Consider the following 22422-nt stretch of genomic DNA (forward strand, 5'->3'; position numbering starts at 1 on the left):
TCTACTTCTAAAAATGCAATGTTAGTTCACTTTACGAACTAATTTTATATTAGTTAATAGTTATAAAATGAACATCCGCAAAATAAACATAAACTTTCAAATGCCAATGAGTTTTTTTATTATTTATTTATTATTATTATTTTTAATTGACATAGTGCTGTCATGGGAAATAATTTGTCCGTAGAGAAGAATTCGAGAGAATAATGTACGCTTCAGTAAATTATTAATGGTTCTTATTATGGCCTGTAGATGGCAGCACTACGGAACTTAAATGGGACCGCGTGCTGCAATAGATATGTTTTAAAACGAAAGAAACAAAGAATTTGAAGTATTTTTTGAGAGACAAACTGTAAATATTTTTATTTAAGAAATCTATTTGATTTTGTAATTAAATGTTCTTAAAAGAATCATAGTTGAAGTTGATTTTTATAACTAATTTAAGTTAATAATTTATTATGCTAAAAATTCTTTAATTAAAAACATATTTTATACATTATTAATTGTAATAAATATTGTTTAAAAAATACAAAATTTCGTAGATAATTTAACTTATTGTATTTATTTTCACTTTCTAAGTATTTCATTAGCTAGTAACATAACACATAAAATTTGATTAAAAACTATTGGATTTAGCCGCTTGGGGGCACTGTAAGCTGTCTTGTGATGTACGTATATTAAATAAATTCCATATTGTTTAGATGTTACTTCTATGGTTATGGCATGTCTTTTTTTAAAAGCTATTTGCATCTAGCATCATTAATATTGTTACAAGTTTAATTTTTTGATATATTGTAGTATTTATTTGGAATAATAGAAGTTTCAGTCTTTACATTGTATCTTCCAAAAAAGGATAATTTTTTTTAATAAAAATATTCTTTAATTTGTTTTAAAAGTAAAACTGAATCTTAACAAGCGAAACATTTTTTTTTATTCTTCCTTATAGTTTTAAATTAATTCATATACTTAATCCTCTCTCGCTTAGGGTAGCATCTGAGATACATAATTTGGACTATTCTTTCAAATATCCTTTTTTTCTTTTTATTTGAGATTTTTTTTTCTAACACACCACATACACGAACACTTTTATTTTTTATTTATTCATTATTATTATCTTAAATGGGCATTTTTATTGCGGTTTTTTTTATTATTATTATTAGTAGTAGTAGTAATAAAACTTTGCAAATATTTGGTCTATTTCAATTTTAATTTTTTTTTTTTTTTAAGTAATTGAGAAATTCTTCCAGTGTAGAACGGTATTAAAACGAAAAAGAAATTGAATTTAAATAAACGGAATGGAATCATTTAATTTATTAATTATTATTATTTATTATCATTATTTATTATATTTAAATATTCATTATTTCTCAATATTTTTTAGTTTTATCACTAAAATTACAACGCTTGATGACAATTAACACGGTAGAGTATGTATAAGAATAAGGTGTAAGATATTTCATAACCAGGATTTGTGGTAACTGTTTTCCGACTCTTAAAGATAATTATTTTCTCATTAATCTTGGCGAAATTCCGGTCAAACATCTTAAATTTCAGTAAACAAATGTTCGTGACACAGACTGCGAGAGAAATCGAAGTTGACTGCCCCATTAGGTTGTCCCAACTCTTCTTCAATGAGTTACGGCGAGATGACACCTGGAATAGTTTCAGACAGTGTCTAGTCGATGTTTATTTGCAGGCGATTCTGCACACTCCCCCCTTTTTATTCCAGCTTATGCACGGTAGAGCACCCACTTCTTATATCACGTCCACGTCATCTTCATTTTTTTTAAAAAATTGTTTTTGCATAAAATGTTCTAAGAATTAGAAATCTTAAGTAAAATCAAGTATTAGTTAGATTGAATTATTCTTTTCGTACTTTTCAGCGTAACTGTCTACAATGAAAATCAATGTTGTCTTGATAGTCTAGACATGGTTCATTAAAACTTTATTTAACTTCGTGGGAGGAGTTTTAGTTGTACAAGAGTTTTTTTTCTTTCTGTTATGAAACTTAACAACAACAAAAAAATTTAATAAAAAGATTTGTCAAACTGTCACCCTTCTTTGGGTTTTTATTATTTTTAGTATAAGAAAGAATGCAGTTCATTACTTCATATTCCGAAAATCTTCAATAATAATTAGAAAGTTACTCGATTTATTTAATATTTAAAAGGTTTTAAGTAATTGTCCGAGACATAATTAATGTAATTTATTATGACATAATTAAGAACGTTACTTAGTGGTTTAAATTTAAATGCATGCAGTGTTTGTGGCAGGCCCCACCTAGGAAAAATTCGTATATATATATATATATATATATATATACGAATTTTTCCTAGGTGGGGCCTGCCACAAACACTGCATGCATTTAAATTTAAACCACTAAGTAACNATATATATATAAACACATTTCTTATTTTTACTCCACTCCACGCCGATAAGTTTGTTTTCTGCTTTCTTTTATTTCAAACTCATTTTCAACTGCATTTTATTTTTTAGCGATATAGACACATTATAAAGAGTAATTCTTATATTAGAATAATTATTCATTTTTCAGAAATATCGCATTTATCGTAAAGGATGTGTCCTGATGAAGACCTTTACGACGTTTTCCCATTAAAAGTTTTTTTTATTTTATTATTCTTTTTTGTATATATATATATATATATATATTTCTTTATATGAACTATAATACAGTGAAACCTCACATTACGCATTACGGACACTCCTGTGAAACAGGCGTCTCTCATTACGGGCATTATTTTAATTCCTCGTAAATCTTTGATGAATAAGTCCTTAAATACTGTCTCTGCAAAACGTATACTCACGTAACCGAACGTGGTGTATCATTTGTGTCCTGTAATGGTATTTTCAATTTCTTCACCACTTTTTTCTAAATTTGAAAAAAAAAATCCTTTCGCAGTTTAATTAAATTGATATAGTTTTCATTCTCTCCGCATTTGTAGAGAAATTTTTTGCTGTGTTGTCGTCTGGATTAAAATTACTAAATTGAATATTACTAACCACAAAATCAAACAGTTCAGTTCTTCAACGCCGGTTATAATATAAATAAACAAAATGCCAATAAAATGCCTATCAAGTAAAACTAGATACTGCCACGATAGTGTATGAACTTACTTCATTACTTACTCGGTATCACTTGGACGAAACATTTTTAGTTTTTGGAATTGTTTTAAATATACCTTACTCTCTTCCAAACCGTTCCGAACAAGCAATAATGTGTTTTAAATTTAATTATTTATTTGAAATAATCATTTTTCTTTTATAACCGTCGTTTAACAACCGACACAATTTTTGGCTTCACGACCGCTGATGTTCAACTACGTAGTCTTGTAATTTTGAACCCAATCCAGAAGACAAGGGAACTCCTGGATCAAGTATTGGGAGAAATTTGTGTTCATGGAGGACTTTTTGATGGCACTAACAAGCATTTGCTTTGCATGGAGAAGGAAGACTACGAAAACTTCCAACGGTTAGCCTGACGGTAAAGGGACTCTAAATCCGTCTACCACTGAGGATATTTCATGTCAGCACTGTGGTTGGTGCAAGCCGGGTGCGGAATTCCTATCGACCACCTATCGCTGGGAAATGAACCTGGTTTACCTCATTGGAAGGCGAACGCTCTATCCCCTAAGCGGCTCTAAATGATCAGTTTGTAGTGCTTCGGTAGATTATCTGGATAGCATAATATTATTAGTCTGAATAACACAAGTTTTTAATTCCCAAAATTTGGAATCTCGCTGATAGAATTTCACTAATAGCAAATTATAGTTAAAGTAATTTGATTTCATGTTGTCTGATTCATGAAGTTCGAAATATATAAACTATTTGATTATCGACAGTTTGTTTTGTCTGAAACGATATAGGAATAAAACGTGATTAACATAACAATTTTCATGAAATGGAATATTCCTATTGTAATAGAAAAAAGATGATGACAACTTTATGATATTATGCTGCTTTTTTTCTTTCTCTTTATTCTTTTCTTTGTCAGCTGCCATATTGACGCTTTTTTTCTTTTTTTGGTAATAGTTCAATACATTTATTTGTTCAATATGTTTCCACAATTTGTAATAAAAAAAAGACTTTCAAATATAATGAAATTTTATGAGTGGTTTATATAGCCTCGCACATTTAACCTTCTCTTAATCAAATATAGTTTAAGATAGTTTATACATTAATTTTTTGATCAAAATAATAATATTTGCAAGTGTACATCAACTGAATATGGAATAGAGGGAAAATACAATCTAATGCAAATAAAATAAGCAAAGATTCAGCTACATTTTCTGTAATAAGAATGTTAGTTGTACAATTAAATACAAGCAATAGTAAAAATTGGAAGAAAAAAGTAAGCGGTCAATTTGTCTTAGGACAAAAAATTCTCTATTTATATAATGGCGAAAGTCTGTCTGGATGTATGTTCGCTAATGACCCGAGAACGGGAGCACCGAGATGGATCATGTTTTTTCTCAGCATTTTGCACATTTTCAAGGGGGCAGGATATTATAAATAATCACCTCTCTCCGGTATTATGTGGTTCGGGCTCAGAATCGAATGTACGAAATTGTATTGATGAAGACCATTATCACAGATTAAAATGTACGCTGTCATAGAAACGGCATTTTTTCAAAATATTTTTTTAAAAAATAGACGATTCTTAACCACTAGAAGAAAAAAAATCTTTAAAGCTCATAGTTAAAGTGCAGAAGTAAGCTAGAAACAAATATACAATCTGTCGATTCGAGAAATATTATATTTGATCGTCAGTGGTAATGTTAAACATAATATTACATAAATATACATCTTATTCGTCCAAACGGCATTTCAATTTCAAAGCTTTTAAATTCATTAAATTCTAATACTAAAACATTTCAATACTAACTATTAATAATAATAATTACCAGTTTAGCACTTTTTTGTTCACGAGTTTCAAATCCTCAAACTTTATATTCTTATAATTCAAATAAAAATATCATAAACTTTATAAAAAATAATCACTACGTACTATGAAGCCAAGTTCGCCAACGTTTAGGCCAAGTTCGTATTCGCCAAGTTCGCAACGTGACTATTATTTTATCCCTTCAACATCAGGTTCTGATTTACACTGGTTACGGGCTAAAGTTAATACAAATAGGTGTATCGAATATGACGTTATCGTAAATATTATACAAAACGATAATTGGGTACTTGCACTTCAAGAGGAAAAAGACAACCAATACCCACGCATGTGACCTATGACGTTAGCACCAGCTAATCTTTATCAGCAACATGGAGTATTTAAGTTAAACTAAGTTTCTCTGCATAACTTAAAATGTTAATTAACGTTAAGTTAATAAAATACAGAACCGTATCACTCATCGAATTTGCTGAAATATAACTCTTTCTAGTCTACTTCTTTTACTTAACTTAGATTTATTATATGTGTATGTATTTTATTATAACCGTGATATATTTTTATTTTGTGTACCTGGCAACTTCGACGCATAATAAGTTTGTTTATGTTCTACATGACTTCTTGCCTGTCTTTGTGTTAATTCTTTGTGTAAATATATAGTGGAAGAATTGAAAACTTTATGAAAGAATCTTTGTGTAAGAATATAGGCTATGTGTTACTTAAAAGAATTGATACTTGTCTCACAAATAGTACCTTATAGTAATTGGTACTTTCACTCTTTTACATCTGTGTTTTCTTTTAATGTTCATTATTTAGTACCAACAGTTAAAACGTTAGAGACAAAACAGAAACCAAAACAGTAACAGTTGATACTTTCACTCTTTTACATCTGTGTTTTCTTTTAAAGTTTATTATTCAGTACCAACAGTTAAAACAGTTAGAGACAAAACAGTAACAGCTAACAGTTAGTTAGTGTTAAAGACTTGGTGTAATATAATAAGTCGGAGTTTTTTAAATTATTTAAGAGAGCCTTTTTTAAAGGCTTTTTGATGAAAAACACGATTTCCTTGTAGAAAATTAAATGCTTGTATGCCATCTAGTGAAAACTCGAGAAGCTTATTATGCACCCATCTGAAAAAAACACTAAAGCGAATTTTAATAGAAAAAGTGCCGTCTTTCAGAGAAATGTGGCTTATTGAGCCCTAGTCTATCAGTTGTACCATTATATCTAATAAAATTAAAGATTAAAATTCATTCCAGTATTTATTTTTAAGATTTTGCTTTAAGGTCTCTAATGTTATTGCGAAAAATCTAAATTATATAGATAAATATATAATCAAATTCATTAAAAAAGTTGATTTCATTTGTGTAGTTTTCATGAAGTTGTGTAGCAAGAATTAATACAGCAATCGTGTAGTTTTTTTGAATTCGTAAGTAACTACCGGTTGAAAATGGCAAAGGAGAAAGATGAGAACATTGAAAAAAATTTCCTTTCAACTGACTTTCCTTAAAAAAAGAGGATCTTGCATCCCTTTTTGAAATCTCTTCCTGAAAATATTATACCTTCCTCATAAAAACCGACTCCCTTACAGCATCATTCGTTAACATTCCTGTAAGTTGACTAACGGGTTAAATAAGGTGGACTCGAATTAGGAATTGTTTCTGGGATAAAGCACGAGTTTGTCAGTTTTTTTTTAGCATCGAGACCGAGAAGGTTTTAAATCGTTCGATGCTATTTCTTTTTACTTATCCTAGCTTACTTTTCGATTCATTACTATTTATTTCAATAATATGAGAAGTGCAACATAGCATATTCCTTTTCAAAAGAAGAGGGAAAATAATCCTAAATAGCTTCTGTACATTTCTTTCAATGAAATTCGTGCAAATATATGCATTTTCTAGTCAAATGCCAAAGCATTTGACTAGAAAAAGAATAAATTTTACATCTTTTGCAAAATGAATATTGTAAAAGGTTGTTTCATGTTTCCATATGATAGATGCATTTAAATTCATTCACGCATTCGTAATGTCTTTTTTTGGTTTTTNTTTTTTTTTTTTTTTTTTTTTTTTTTTGCCAAAGTGGTGTTTTTATGTTACATGCTGTATTAGTCACGCCAACCTAATAGTATAGTAATAATATTTTTAAAAAAAACCGTCTCACATTTTTCAGAAAAGCTTAATCTTTTTTATTTATTTATTTTTTTAAAATTATAATCGTGAGCCGCGGTGGCTCAGGGGATAGAGCGTTCGCATTCCAATGCGGTGAACAGGTTTTGAATCCCAGTCGATACGAATTCCGGCTTGCACCGACTACAGTGCTGACGTGAACTATCCTCAGTGGTAGACGGAACATGGGTTAGAGTCCCCTTCCAGTCGGGATGATCGTGGGAGGTTCTCGTGGTCTTCCTCTCCACGTAACGCAAATGTGGGTTAGCTCCATCAAAAAGTCCTGCACGAAGACAAATTTCTCCCAATACTCGATCCAGGAGTTCCCTAGTCTTCTGAATTGGGTTTAAAATTATAAGGCTACGGAGTTGAACGTTAGTAGTCGTAAACCCATAAAATTGGGTCGGCTGTTCAACGACGGTTATAAAATATTAAAATTATAAAAATAAAATAATAATCATTGTTAATTAGAGGAATTTTATCATAAATTTAATAATTATAATAAAAATCTATGATGACAGAAAATTTATGAAAATGTATAAAGATCATGGTGAGGATGATCAAAACATTTCCTGATTTATAGATAATTTATGTAATACAATTTTACGAATGGAACTTTTCTAAATAGTTTTATATTTAAAAAATAATAATAATAATTATAAGATAAAATAATTAAAATAAAATTAGTTTATTTAATAATGAATTAGAGATATTTTGTTAGTAGTTATAAATTGGAAAACTAACTTTTATTTGGATATGATAAACAGATTGCAATTTTTGCGTTACGATGAATATGAAGCTAAATATTGCTCAGCACCTCTCATCAAACAATTTAGCTATTCTCTAAAAGCATAACAAGATCGTCTATGACTTTAAAATTTACCCAAAGTTTTTCTGCAAGTAAATAATCTATTTAATTATAAATTAGAGTAAATAATTTATTTAATTATAAATTAGAGACATTTTGTAAGTAGTGTTAAATTGGAAACCTAATTTTAGTTTTGATCTTGATTTATGAGAAACGGATTGCCATTTTTGCATTAAAGTAAATGAAAGGCAAAATATTGCTAATTTGAGATTTAAATTTATAACCGTCGTTGAGCAGCCGACCCAATTTTTGGGTTTGCGACTACTTATGTTCAGCTCCGTAGCCTTGTAATTTTGAACCCAATTCAGAAGACAAGGAAACTTCTGGATCAAGTATTGGGAGAAATTTGCTTCGCGGAGGACTTTTTGATGGAACTAAGCCGCATTTGTGTTACATGGCGAGGAAGAACACGAGAACCTCCCACTTTTAGCCTGACGTGCAAAGGGACTTAAACCCATGATCTGTCAACCCCTGGGGATATTTTACGTCATTATGTATTCGGTGCAAGCCGGATGAGGATTCGTATCAACCAGCCATCGCTGCTCTAAATATTGCTAGTGCCATAACTAAGCACCCACCATCAAACCTCTTGTTTTAATTGGGCATTTTTCCCCCAACTTCAATGCAAAGTAAATGATTAACTGCCCTACTTGTCATAAACTACTCTTTCAAAACAATTTAGCAGTTTTACCTTTTATATTCTCTAAAAGCATAACAAGGTCGTTAACGACTTCAAAATACACCCAATGTTTTTATACAACCTATTACAGCTTTTCAAAGTATACCCTAAGTTCGTTAAGCTTTTGATACTTCAACTCAAAACACAGTCAAGGCTTTTTCTTTCTTATCGGTACATAAACAAGCAATAACAAATCCGGTTGTTAGTTAAAAGAGACAAAACCAGTTTAAACTGATAAGGTAACTACATCTTTTCCCTTGCGTTGCTCACCGGAATATTTTATTGCTCATTAAAGAGTTTATTTTGGTGAAAGACCATCACTATTAATGCTTGTCCTGACGAAGAATGCATTTATCCGGTTTAAAATTAAAATAATGAATAGTTTTTTTTAATGGTGGGATAGTTATTCATACCATCTCATCGCATATAATTATGCTTTTGAAGACCGATTAAACATATATGGGGTCTTTGAAGATAATTTTGTCGGTCAATTCATATCACTTCAATTTTTTTTAGAAAATATTTAGAGAATTGTTTTCATAAAAAGCTTTTAAAATGTTTATTCTACATTTTGTGAAAATAGATTAGTTGGTATCATTAATTTTTCTCATTTGAAAAGAATTAAGTTTAAAAAATTTCTACTTAATGGATTAAATTGTGTGTATTTATCTGATTGTTATTTGTTTTTACCACAAATTTAGTTTATGTAAGTGGCATGGATTTTGGGTAACTTTGTACATTTTCCCATCCCCTCACTTAAAGCATTGCGTATCATTTTAAGTTATTGTAATATAATTAGTCCATATTTAATCAGTTTCATTAGTTCATATTTATACTTAGTAATAAAAACGATAACAGGACTTATGCTGTTGTTAATTCGCCATTGCCGTTTTATTTTAACTTTACAAATACTATTTACTTTTTCTTTTCATATTTCTTTTTCTGACATTGAATAAATGAGATAATAATATTAAAACTTTTTATTAACATATTGAAGTTCATTTAAATTTAAGAATTAAGACTAAACACATTTTTTTTAAAAATTCAATATCGTTATCACAAAAATGGTGATTTAATTAGGATATTACATTCGAGGCAGTTTTTCAGGACCTCCACTATGAGCAAATATTAGTTAAATATACATTTTAAATAATTATTATAATAATAATAGAAATAATAATTATAATTTAATTGAAATGCATAACTATTTTTATATGAAAAAGAGGTCGTTTAAATATTACGTCAGAATCTTAGAGGGACAGGTTTGAATTTCTTATTTTTGCTGACGAGGCGGAAGAAGGGGTATAAGCTGGTGAGCTACGATGGCTCAGAGGATAGTGAGTGATCCGAGTTCGAATCCCAGCAATGACTGGTCGATACGAATTTTGCATCCGGCTTGCACCGACCAAAGTGCTGACTTGAAATATCCTCAGTGGTAGACGGATCATGGGTTAGAGTCCCCGTGCCGTCGAATTAACCGTGGGAGGTTCTCGTGGTCTACCTCTCTTTGTAACGCAAATGCGAGTTTGTGCCATCAAAAAGTCCTCCACGAAGGCCAATTTTGATCCAGGAGTTCCCCTGTCTTCTGGATTGGGTTCAAAATTACAAGGCTACAGAGTCATTAGTAGTCGTAAACCCAAAAATTGTGTCTGCTGTTCAACGACGGTTATAAAATTTAAAAAAAAAAAAGAAAGAAATGCTTGTGTAATCCTCTTCTATTCTACTTCTTTGTTTTAAACTACATAAAAAAACGAAGAAGGAGAAGAAAAGAAAAATTTAACAAAAAATTACACCTGGAAAATAGTCAAATTCGTAATTAAATTTGGGAGAACAAAGTAAAAAAAGACATTTCTTTAATGAGTGCAAGAAAACTTAAGTTTCCTAAAGAATAATTTATTAAAAATGTTAGGAATTGAATGAAAACGCAAGTTTTGTTTGGTGCAAAGTTACATCTCTTACTTGAATTTAATTTTTAAATTAGATTGCAACAATAAAAGTCGATGAAAGCAAACAATTAAAGCAAAAAACTAGAAGCACATTTCTTTCATAAGTATTGGAGGGATTTGATGATTTGTTTTTTTTTTTGCTTACAAGGGAGTAGAGAGTTTTCAAAATTGCCAAAAATATGCTTACGCAATATTTAAATGGAGGCAACTATTGTAAGAATAATTTTTTTAAAAAATACATTTTAATGAATTATTATTTATAGTATAATTTCATGCTTTGATATTATGTCAATGAGTTTAAAAATCAATTAATTTTATTAAAAAAAATTAAAATAAACAAATAGCATTTTTTTGTCCATTATATATCGTTTTTGAACAGCAACATCAAATCTGATCAAATTTTGGCAATGAAAATAATAAACAAGTAATTAGCATTGATTAAACTATTATTAAATAATTCCGTATTAATTAAGTGTTATGCTGTTGCCAGAAAGAGACAGAAATTCTTAGACATATTTCTAAGCCGAACCATAATACTGTGAAAATTTATTGCTACCTTGATAAAAATTTTAAATTTAACCATGTCTTGCTTCTAGTTAATTTTATCAATTAGGAACTAAATAATTTATCAATTATTTAGTTAATCAATTGTTAATGATTTTATGGTTTTACACTTCCCGAAATATCTAAAATGTACGGATGAGCATCCCCAGGCGTAGGCCTCTTAAAACAATTGCTTCACGCAAAGGAATAAAAAAATCTAGAAAAGTTAGATTCGTAATTAAGCCCTTCAAATAATAGTCTTTCATAAATATACTAGAAAATCAAGTGTGATTTTACAACTACTCTTTTAATTAGGTTTCTACTGTTCTTAACCCTTTAATGCCGAATTTTTATTAAACATATTTTTCAAAATTTTCATGATTTTGTATTAATTTAGGTCAAAATAAGTGAAAAATATTATATTTCGCATTTTAATAATTTATGGTTATGAAATACAGCATGAAATAGCGGTGACTTTTTCTGCGTTAAAGGTAAAATCTTCTTAACAATGCTCTCTTACAAACAATAATTTTTCATATAGCCGTTGTTTAGATCTAAGAAAAGCAGTTATTCACCATATTCCTTTAATTTATAAAAGCATGGTTAGGAAATTTATGAATTAATGCATGGTTATTAAATAAAGGTTGAAAAACCGGTGACTTTTTCTGCGTTAAAGGTAAAATCTTCCTAACTATGTTCACTTACGAATTCCCAAACTTGCAGTTGTTTAGATCGTAGAAAAGCACTTATTCGTCATTGAAATCCCTTTAATTTACAAAATCTATCATTGATAAATTTTTGAATATGAATGAAAAAAAATTTTTCTTTGAATTTTATATTTTAGTTCAAATATAATTCTGATAATCTAAAGAAAATTTAGTAGCTATTAGACTGTTTTTTTTTAAAAAATTAATAAATGTCAAAATGTAATTTTGCTTGTAGTTGAAGTGCCAGAAAAAAAAATTATAAAAGGGACACCAGTGTCCCATCTGCGTTAAAGGGTTAAATGAATTTTTAAAGAGTAGCTATACCTTTCTATTTACTCTCTAAAGGGGTTTGGGATAAAAAAAGTGATAAAAATATACATATTTTGAAAAGGGGACGTTTTTATTTCGAATAATCTCTACTCAGAGGGGGAAAATTGAAAGGAAATGTTCAAGGAAATGACATTTCCTTCGAAAAATGAAAACATGTTTCGTAATCATGCCTGTCTACCAGACAAAAAGAAACAAAGTAGCTATTTCCACCAATCGATAAGCCTGCGTCTGCCAGACATAAGAAACATAGTAACAACTTCACCCAATCAATGGCGAGTGCTGTTCTGCGCAGACCGGTCCGAATAGCACCAACCCTCCCCTTTTTAAAAAGCCTTAGATTTCACAACATCTTTTCCAAACATCTTCATTCTCGAACCCCTTCCTCCAGAAACTACTTTGCAACCGCGAGAATCTGTGGCGGTAATCAACGTGAAATGAAATTATCCATTTGAAATTCGAATTGGGAAGGAAAAAAAACTCCTCCAATTGAAAAGTTTTATTGTCTTTGACATGTCTTTATCAAAAGTCAAGCTAACGAAGTCTGGATCAGATTTATCCAAAGGATTAAACTGCGCAGTGACTAATAAGGTGGAAGGTGGTTCGAATCCTCGGCGACCAAAATGTACAACATGTAGGAATCACGGTATAATTGTCGATAAAAAGGACCACATAAATTTTTGTAAAACTAAAAAGTGTAGGTGTCCAAAGTGCATTTTGATTGTGAAAAGACGCGAGGTAATGCGTTGTTTAGTAGCTTTGAAAAGAGAACAGGATCAAGATCTGCGATTGGGAATAACGCGTGTAAGAGAAGATTTGAGCTCGGAAAAATGCTCTATAGTACTTGCGAAGCGAGAACGCAAGTCCTTATTTGGTTTGTCTGCTTTTAAAACAAGTATGTTATTTACTTTTTTTAAATTTTCTTATATTCTGTATCTTCCTGACTTATATCTTTCCCTCTCTCTTTTTTTAACAGTTTGTTGTCCGTCAATTTTACACAGAAACTACACTGTAAAAAAATCTGGATCAAATTATGGTTTCAAGTAACGGCTCTTTGGGTGCATCATCCGTAAAATCCATCCTACTGTATATCTCATTTTTACCCTAAAATATTATACCGTAAATTTTAAAGTAATATTTCGAGTGATTTTAAGGTAATTATTACTGTAAAAATTACGGAGGTATATCGGATATTTTTTATTGCTCGACATGTTCCGTTGAAAATGGAATTTACGGTAAAAGGTCCCGGCACTCCTTATGCCGATGCTTTCTACCGTAATTTGATTTGGAAATTTTTTTTTACAGTGCACGTCATGTTACCGACTATTATTTTGTAATTGAATAAGGGAGTAAAGTAAAACATTCTAAATATTAATTCCATGTCTAAATGCTGTTGAGCGATCGCGAGTGCGATGACGAATTACTCGTCGTCAATCAACAACGTTTGAGCATGAAAAGACGAGTTAACTTATCGCCGATTAAAAGTTAATTAAAAGAACTTGTAGTTATTTTGTTGTTATGAAATCTAACAATAACTTAATATTATATAAACCAACAATTACTGAATAGGATTTTGAAGTTTTGTTTCCTCCTATGTATGTCACCCACAAAAATAACCAGAATTCCCCACTTTTTTTTTTCTTTCTTTCTTTCATTTTTTTCTATTTTTTAAGTTCTTCATTTAAGTTTACACTTATTTTAAAGAGAGATCGGATCAATAATGACATCTCAGAAAATATTTTCAGTCGTTTCTTTTAGGTATTTCATTTTAGATTTACAACAATGCGCCGTCCTACAAAACTAACACAACAAAGAAATGCAAATAAGTAGTATAAAGAAAAGTTGAATTTAAATTCGTATAAAATTTTAACGTATACAAATTTTTTTCTCATTAATTTTATTTTTTAGCGAAGGTGCAACGTGTTTAATTTTTAAAAAAAAACACTGCAGCTTTAAAACAACTTATTTTAAAAAGTATAAAATAAATTGAAACCCTATATTTGTTCTGAATTTTATATGAAACAAAAAAAAAAAATTCAAAATACAAATTGTTCCACTTTTTTTCGTTATTCTTTTTTCATAATTTTTTAAACTGATATTTATGAAACTTTTTAGCATATTAACTGTTTTTATTATTTATTCCAAAACATATCTTTTGCTTTTTATACAGTAGATCAAATATTTTAAGTTATTTTAAATAAGAACACAATAGTGATTTCTTAACAATATTCTACTTAAAGATAAAATATATCCTAACTGATTTTATGAAGACATATTTTACTAATATCTCTTACGTGAAACTTTTAACGCTAATTAAATTCATCACAATCTAAATTTTCGATTTATTAATTCGATTTATTAATATTCGATTATTTTTTTAATTTATTTAAGGGTTTAAAATGTTGGAATTATTTCTTGGTTTTTTACTCTGATGATTTTTCATAAATTACTTATTCGTATTTCACAGAAATTGACTTAGAATTAGCTATCTTTTGACAGATTGTTTAATAAACATAGAGTTGAAATTGAAATAATTAAAGCATGTATCACATTAAAAAAAAAACGTTTTTGTGTCGAAAAAGTATGGTAAAAAAAAAGTATGGTCAAAACTGCCAAAATATGGTATAAGTCGATACTTTTATTACGTGATTAACATAAGATTTATCAAATTTACAAACTATTAAACTAGTTGAATATTTTTAATGGTTCTCTTAATTTGCTAAATTTTATTTTTCGTATGCAATTATCTTTGTGTAAACAACTTTAATAATTGTGTTTAAAGAAAATTAAATTCGCTTAAAAAGGTTCTCAAACTATTGCGAAATACGCTAAAAAGAAAATTAACATAAGGGGGTCCAAACTTCGGATCGCTCTCTTAACCAAACTATGGGGACCATATTTCACAGATTGCAGCCCTCTAAGATTGCAGCCTGTATTTTGGGGGTCAGAAATCTGAATCCGTCGAGAAAAAAAAAGATATGTTTATTCAGAGCGCTTTTGTGTCTGATTTCGTAATTCTGATTATTAGATCAAAGGGTATTCAAAGTAGTCTTCTTCTTTTTTTCTTTTTTCGCATTGTACATTTTCTAGATATCAATTTATTTATTTTTTCATTTTTAATTTTACACTGATTTTGAATTTGTAGTCCCTCAGGACCGCTTTTGGTAGAAAGTTCCTAAGACTTACCGCATCTCTCTATGGTAGCACCAAAAAGCTCGACACATTTCTTTCGAAGAACTTTGATAATAATTTTGATAAAATTTGATAAATGGGGCAAAATTAGATAGTTTTATGATGATACCTTAGAGCATGGCATAAAAACCATTTTTTCCGGTAAATTTACTTTTCAATTTTGTATTTTACTAAATTTGTAATAATAAGAACTCTTAATTTTGAAAATCAGAATTTCCGGAAAATCGCTACCATACGAATGGAAAAATACCGCATATTTTGATTTTATTAAACAAAATTATGTTTCTTCTTTTTTTCTTCTTCTTTTTTTGAATTAGAAATGTTAAAACCATACAGTGCGATAATTTTACCTGAATTTGTTTCTCTGTGAATAAAGCGCATTGAATGTGACATTACTGTTATTAGATTAAGATTTAAGTTTTTGATATTCAAGATCAAGTATTTTATTAAAATTAACTTTGAAAAACTTCTCTTTTAACAAACAAAGAGTTAAAATTAAAATACGAAAAGCGTATGATTTTAAAAATAAAATAAAGAGAGGCATTTTGTATTTACAATAAGAGACAAATTTTTGAAAAAAGGGGGATAATAATAACCAAGATGTTTATTACTTTTCTTTTAACAAACAAAATTACGATATTATAATTAGCTTTTTTATTTTAAAATTAAATTAGAGCAAAAAGAATTTGCGTTTAAAATAAACGACAATGGAAGAAAGGTAATAAGAATTAACCTAATTAATCAATCCATTTTTTACTTCAATATAAGTTTTTTTTTTTTTTTTTTTTTTTTTTTTTTTTTTTTTTTTAACAAAGAGCTGAAATTAAAATAAGTACGGAGTATCATTTTAAAAATTAAGAAAAGGAACGAAGTTTTTGTTTCTACTGTAAGGGGCAAAGAAAGAATGTTATTAATATATTTGTTTCTTGCTTTATTGTTTTTTTACCTAATTTTGTAACAGACCAAGATTTGATATTAAAATATGTAACGCGTTTTATTTTAAAACTATAAGAGAAAGATTTTTATGTCTAGAATGAGGAACAAAAGAAAATTAATTTAATAGGCATCAACCTGTTGTACGTTCCTAATTGCTTATAATCTTAGAATTCCTCATAGTCCTTACAATTTGTTAACTCTTCTCTAGTTTATTTAAAAAACTGTTGACATTATTCCAAATATAAATTCTTTTACACTGCGAAATTAAATGTGCATCCGAATAAATTATTCTACATTATCTGAACTATTCTACATTCACTGGAAAAAAAGTATGATCAAAACTACCAAAATGTGGTAAAATTTACCGTCTTTCTGGCTCTGTGGGAACACCAGAAAGATCAGTACTTTTTACCGAGGAGCTTTGATATTGATTTTGGTGAAATCAGCAATGAAATATGGTTTCATAATGTATGTTAAAATTTGGTAATTATATCAATATACCTTAGAACATGGTATAAAAACCATTTATTTGGATAAATCTATTTTTCAGATTTCTATTTTTTACTTGAAGTGCGGTAAACCGTTGTGATTGGTAATAAGGACTAAAATTTTGAAAACCAGAATTTGCCTAAAACCGTTACTATATGAACGAAAAAATTACCAAATAGATTGCCTTAATACCGAATATTTTAATTTTTTCTACCGTAATTATTATTATTTATTATTATTTTATTTGTATTTATTAGAAATGCCTTTACCATACAGTTCTGTAACTTCACCAGAATCTTTTTTCTTCCTTCTGTGTTTAATTCTAAGAGCTATCGTATGAAATCCCATTGCTGATCTTCAGTTTATAAAACTCTTGTGTCTTATCCTAGCGACTAGCCTGGTGATAGAAATAATAAAATGCTGAATAAATTTATCAAATTCTAAATTATGTGAATTTTGCTTAATTTACTTAAGTCCAATTAAAATTATTATACACGGTGAAATTAAATGTGCGTACAAATGAATTATTATATATAATCTTGACTATTTTACATTTAATTCGAAAAGCTATCAGATAAATTGCTTGTCTTCAATTCATTAAAATCTTGCATCTTCTCCTAGTTGCTAAACAGGTGATAGAAATAATTAAATAGGATGTAAATGAATGAATCTAATTAAATTCTAAATTATATGAATTCTGTTTAATTTATCTAAGTCCAAAAATAAAATTAGTGCATGTGTTGAAAATAATGTGCACGCAAATAAATTATTCTATATAACCTAAACTATTATACATTTAATTCGAAAAGCTATCAGATAAATTGCTTATCTTCAATTCATTAAAATCTTGCATCTTCTCTTAGTTGCTAAACAGGTGATAGAAATAATTAAATAAAATATAAATGAATGGATTTAATCAAATTCTAAATTATACGAATTCTGTTTAATTTACCTTCGTCCAAATATAAAATTAGTGCATGTGTTGAAAATAATGTGCACGCAAATAAATTATTCTACATAATCTAAACTATTCTAAGTTTATTCGAAAAGTTATCAGGGGAATAGAATAGCTTCAGTTCATGAAATTCTTGGGCCAGATTCTAGAGATAGAAATAGTAATAAAATAGGACAAAACTAAATGAATCTATCCAATTTTAAAATAGGTGCATTCTGTTAAACTACATTTATATAAATATAAAATTATTATGCACGGTGAAACTAAATTTGCATTCAAATGAATTATTCTATATAATCTATGCATTTAATTCGAAAAGTTATCAGATAAATATCTTCAGTTCATAAAATTCCCTGCTTACTGAACGAGTGATAAAAATAATTGATAAATTGAGTGATGTATAATCTAATCGAATTCTTAATTTATGTGCATTCTGTTTAATTTACCCTAGTCCAAATACAAAATTATTACAGACAATGAAACTAAATTTACATGCAATTAAAATATTTTACTTATTCTAATTCGAATGGACATTTATTCGAAAAGCTATCAGTTATCTTCAGTTCATAAGATTCTTTAACCATATCCCAGCGATAGAAATAATAAATAGGACAAAACTAAATGAATCTATCCGATTCTAAAATATATGCGTTCTGTTTAATTACATTTATCCTAATATAAAATTAATTTGAACGACAAAATTAAATGTATTTGTCTACTTTTTTATTTTATTGGAAAGGCTATCAGCGCTTATCTTCAGAAATTCTTGCGTCATTGGTATCGTCGGAAGGGCGCTCGGAAAAAGAAGTGCCGTAAAACTGAGTGACAGGTTGAGAGGTGAGCTAACAGGGAAAACTTTTATTGCGCGCGCGCGTTTTCTTTCTCCCCAAGAGAGAGAGAGGTTGGAGAAAATCTGTGATCAACAGAGATCGGAAAGAGGAAGGTAGGGGTGGCCGTACATCACGTGACTCGCATTGGAGCTCCAGGGAGGAAAAGGAAGCCACTATTCCAACCAACCAAGACGGGGCGTCCACTCAAAACCGTGATGAAGTCACGGGTCTTCATGCAGTCCAGAGCGCGTCTACTTCAAACCGTCACTCTGCAACCGCTGCGGCGAAGCGTGAGCGGCATGGATCTACAAGTGCGATCGGTTCTGAAAAAACGATTGTCCTCGCATGATGATGACAGCAGCGATTACTTGGAGGATCAGTCCGTCAGATCCAAATCTGAGAGTGAAGATGGGGAGGAGGGTAGTCCTAATTCCATATCGGTCACCGTATCTGGTGGGGAGTTGATCCGGAGAAGATCCACTAGTCCCTGTTCCAGTACCACAATTACAGGGCATACTCAGTTAGCCATGGTGAATTATTACTCAGCGGCCTCCGGTGCTCAGGTGGCACCCACTTCAAGCCAGTGTCCGGCCGCAAGCCCCGATAACGGAGCAAAACGGCCAACGGCTGTTGTGCCCCCTGCCAACAATGCCGGACCCGGGGGTGCACGCAAACCTAAATGTGCAAGGTGTCGAAATCACAGAATAACTGCTACAGTAAAGGGACATAAACGTTACTGCCCCTTTAGAAATTGCAGATGTGCCAAGTGCATTCTTATAGCGGAGAGGCAGAGGGTGATGGCCCAACAGGTGGCCCTACGTAGGGCGCAGGCTCAGGATGAACTTATGGGCCGTGTACCCCCAGAAGAAGACAATATGCCTGGAAATTCTTCCCCTACCTCCCCGTCCAGTAAGGACACAATGTATGGATTGGGATCATCTCTTACATCAGCGTTTACGATGAAAGGAGGTAGGTTTATTCTTTATTAATCCATCAAATATCTATCTAACGTGAAATCAAGACACAATAATTTATTCAATTGTCATATTTACATAAAAATTGACTTACATATTGATGTAAACTACAAGTGTAAAATATTTTAACTAACGCAGCTTTTTTTTCCCTACTAATTTTTCGAGTTTATAAAAATTTATCTATAGAAAATGAATAAATAGATCAGCGTTGATTCATCAATAGGCGTAGAATTTCACTGTGAATACATTTGCTCTAAATCAAACTAGTATCTTCTTATTTATTTATGTTTTAGTTAAACAGTTCTAAAATTAGCTTATCAATTAATTAAAAAATGTAATATATATATATATATATATTATTATTATTATTATAGCAATTAATTTTGATCATGTGGGGATTTTTTTACCTTTGCTAATAGGATAATATTTATGATATTGGTGTTGAATCATCAATAAAACCATAAAAATATTTACTTCATTTCAAATTATCATCCTCTTATTTTAATGCTTTTTTTTCTGAAGTAAAGATTTTTAAAGAATATAACATTTTTCTTTCAAAATACCATTCGAAATTTGATGGATGAAATTGCTTAATATAAACACATAAATATCTTTGCTTTGTCTACATAATTTAAATATCAAGTAAGAAATTTTAAAATGATTTTGGCTAGTAAACAATTTAACAATTATTGTGTTTATATAACACTTGTAAAGGAAATGAACATCATCATGATCATGTTAAATGTATTTAATTATCTGTGATAATGAAATTTTAAAAAAAATCATTTTATACCTTTATTTATTTATATTTTATACATTCAACTATAGAAATTAAACACCAAGCAAATATTTATAGATCGATGATGATTTATCAGTAGGAATCTGATTCGCATATTTACTCTTTATAAAATAATTGATATTCTCTTATTTTAATCAGCATTCAAATCATTGATTTTTTTTTAAGGAATGTAACGTGATTGAAGACAATAAGAACATTTTATGATATTTAATGTTACCGTGAATATGTAAATAACATTTTCCAAGTATTGTATTTCCATAAATACATTTGTTTTTTAATGGCTTAAGTATACCGATAAACATAGATAACTTTGTTTTATTTGGTATATAATTATCAAAAAACAAGGTAAGAAAAATTTAAAAAGCATTCAAATTTTCCTTTCTAAAAAAATCATTAATCATTAAATCGTCCTTGAAATGCAGATCTTCGATTTTAAATTTGCATAACTATTGTGTAACTTTTAACTATTTCTGATTGATTTTATTGCTCAATCTAACTGGTTTTATTTATCGAAAGCGATTTCAGAACTGTTAAACCACGTAGTTCATTTAATAACAATTAGTATAGTTAATGCATTATGAGCAGCGTTTTAAGGGCACGTATACGGCGAACCCATTTATTAAATTAAGTCCATCATGCTTTACAAAAAACTTAGTTTATTTTCATGGAACTGTTATTTTTATGCCACTAAAGTTTATACTGCTGTTGGATTGACTTTTTATATAATATGCTAAACTATAGGTTTATATTATCGTACTAACATTTCCTTTAAAATTCTTATTTATACATTTTTATTACTGATAATACTAACTTTCTATTTGGCATTCTAATCCATTTTATTACTGCTGTCAGTAAAATTTTATTAATTATTCCAAATTTTGCATTTTTATGCTGATAACGTTTCAGTTAATATTCTTAACTATGCAATTATGTTTCTGTTAATTGAAAATTTCCTTTCACATTTCATCATAAGTCCCAACTTATGAATTTTTATTATTAGATACATTTCATTTCATATTCTAATCCATACAATTTTATTGCTGTTTGTATGAACTTTAAATTTAATATAACAACTTAAACACATATATGACTATTAAGATGAATTATTTATAATCGTAATTTATTCACTTTTATTACTTCAGTAAAATTAATCAAAAGTTATCATTTTATTTACTATTCGGATTTATACTTTTTTATATAAGTTATTTTATTTCGAAAGTATGTCATTTTTTAGATACTTCTTTAAAATAGAATTGAAAAAGTGATGAACTTAACTTAATTTCGGGGCTGACATACTGTATGCAAAATTCATAAAATGTTTCACAAAAAAAAGTTTCTACTGAACTCATTCGAGAAGTTTAAAAAATTTAAACGTTAAATTATCTATCAAATCTACTTACAACAGATCATCTAATAGTATTTTGAAAAAGAAAATAAAGTAAAATGAAATAAAATAAATTAATAACCAGCTTTTGAATTGTCATATATTCCTCATATTTCAATAGTTCATTTTGAAATTTTGAAGACTTTAATTAATGCAGACATTTAAAGCTTGTTTTTATTTTGTATAAACAGGTAGTAACGAGTAGATTTGTTTGTCATGGATACAAGAATTGTTTCGTTTTTATTTTTTTATTATTAGAATAAAAACACATATTTACATTAATTGCCGTCTCAAAGATTCAGGATGTAAGCTGAAAGCTCTGAATATCCGCCTTTGCCGTACTTTAAAATAAGCGAGATTGCAGTTACTTTTAATCATAAAAAAAGAACACGTTTTAATATCAGATTCTCAGAAAGAAGTTCTAAATTTTTGTGTCATGAATAAATTGAAGAGAGGTATTGTTTAGTCACATTTAATTCATTAAACATTTTTGCACTTCGTGCTTTTTTTAAAAAAATAAATAAATAAATAAGAAATTTTAATGCCGTTTTTGAATTTTATCCTTTTGAGCTATTACACTAGCGTGTTTCTAAAAATAAAACAAATCAATAAAAATAACTGATTTAAAAATTTATGTAGTTTAAATTTTTTTTTTTTACTTCTGGTTACAATATATATATATATATATATATATATCAGTTTTGTCAGTTTCGCA

At 29.1% G+C, this 22422-nt stretch overlaps 1 protein-coding gene across 2 annotated transcripts in view; it reads left to right on the top strand.

Annotated features, from left to right (window-relative positions):
• Positions 1-22422, top strand: part of LOC107443843 (doublesex- and mab-3-related transcription factor 1A) — a 172613-nt gene that overhangs the window by 42063 nt on the left and 108128 nt on the right. Inside the window, exon 1 of one of the 2 annotated variants that reach the window (XM_071187113.1) lies at positions 18534-19519. The exons of the other annotated variant lie outside the window; for it this stretch is intronic. Within the exon in view, the coding sequence (XP_071043214.1) occupies positions 18766-19519 (754 nt within the window). The 5' untranslated portion in view covers positions 18534-18765. Of the gene's footprint in view, positions 1-18533; positions 19520-22422 lie in introns of those variants that run through there. 2 annotated transcript variants of the gene reach the window in all.

Source organism: Parasteatoda tepidariorum, chromosome 10 (genome assembly GCF_043381705.1).
Source record: "Parasteatoda tepidariorum isolate YZ-2023 chromosome 10, CAS_Ptep_4.0, whole genome shotgun sequence".
Lineage (NCBI taxonomy): Eukaryota > Metazoa > Arthropoda > Arachnida > Araneae > Theridiidae > Parasteatoda > Parasteatoda tepidariorum.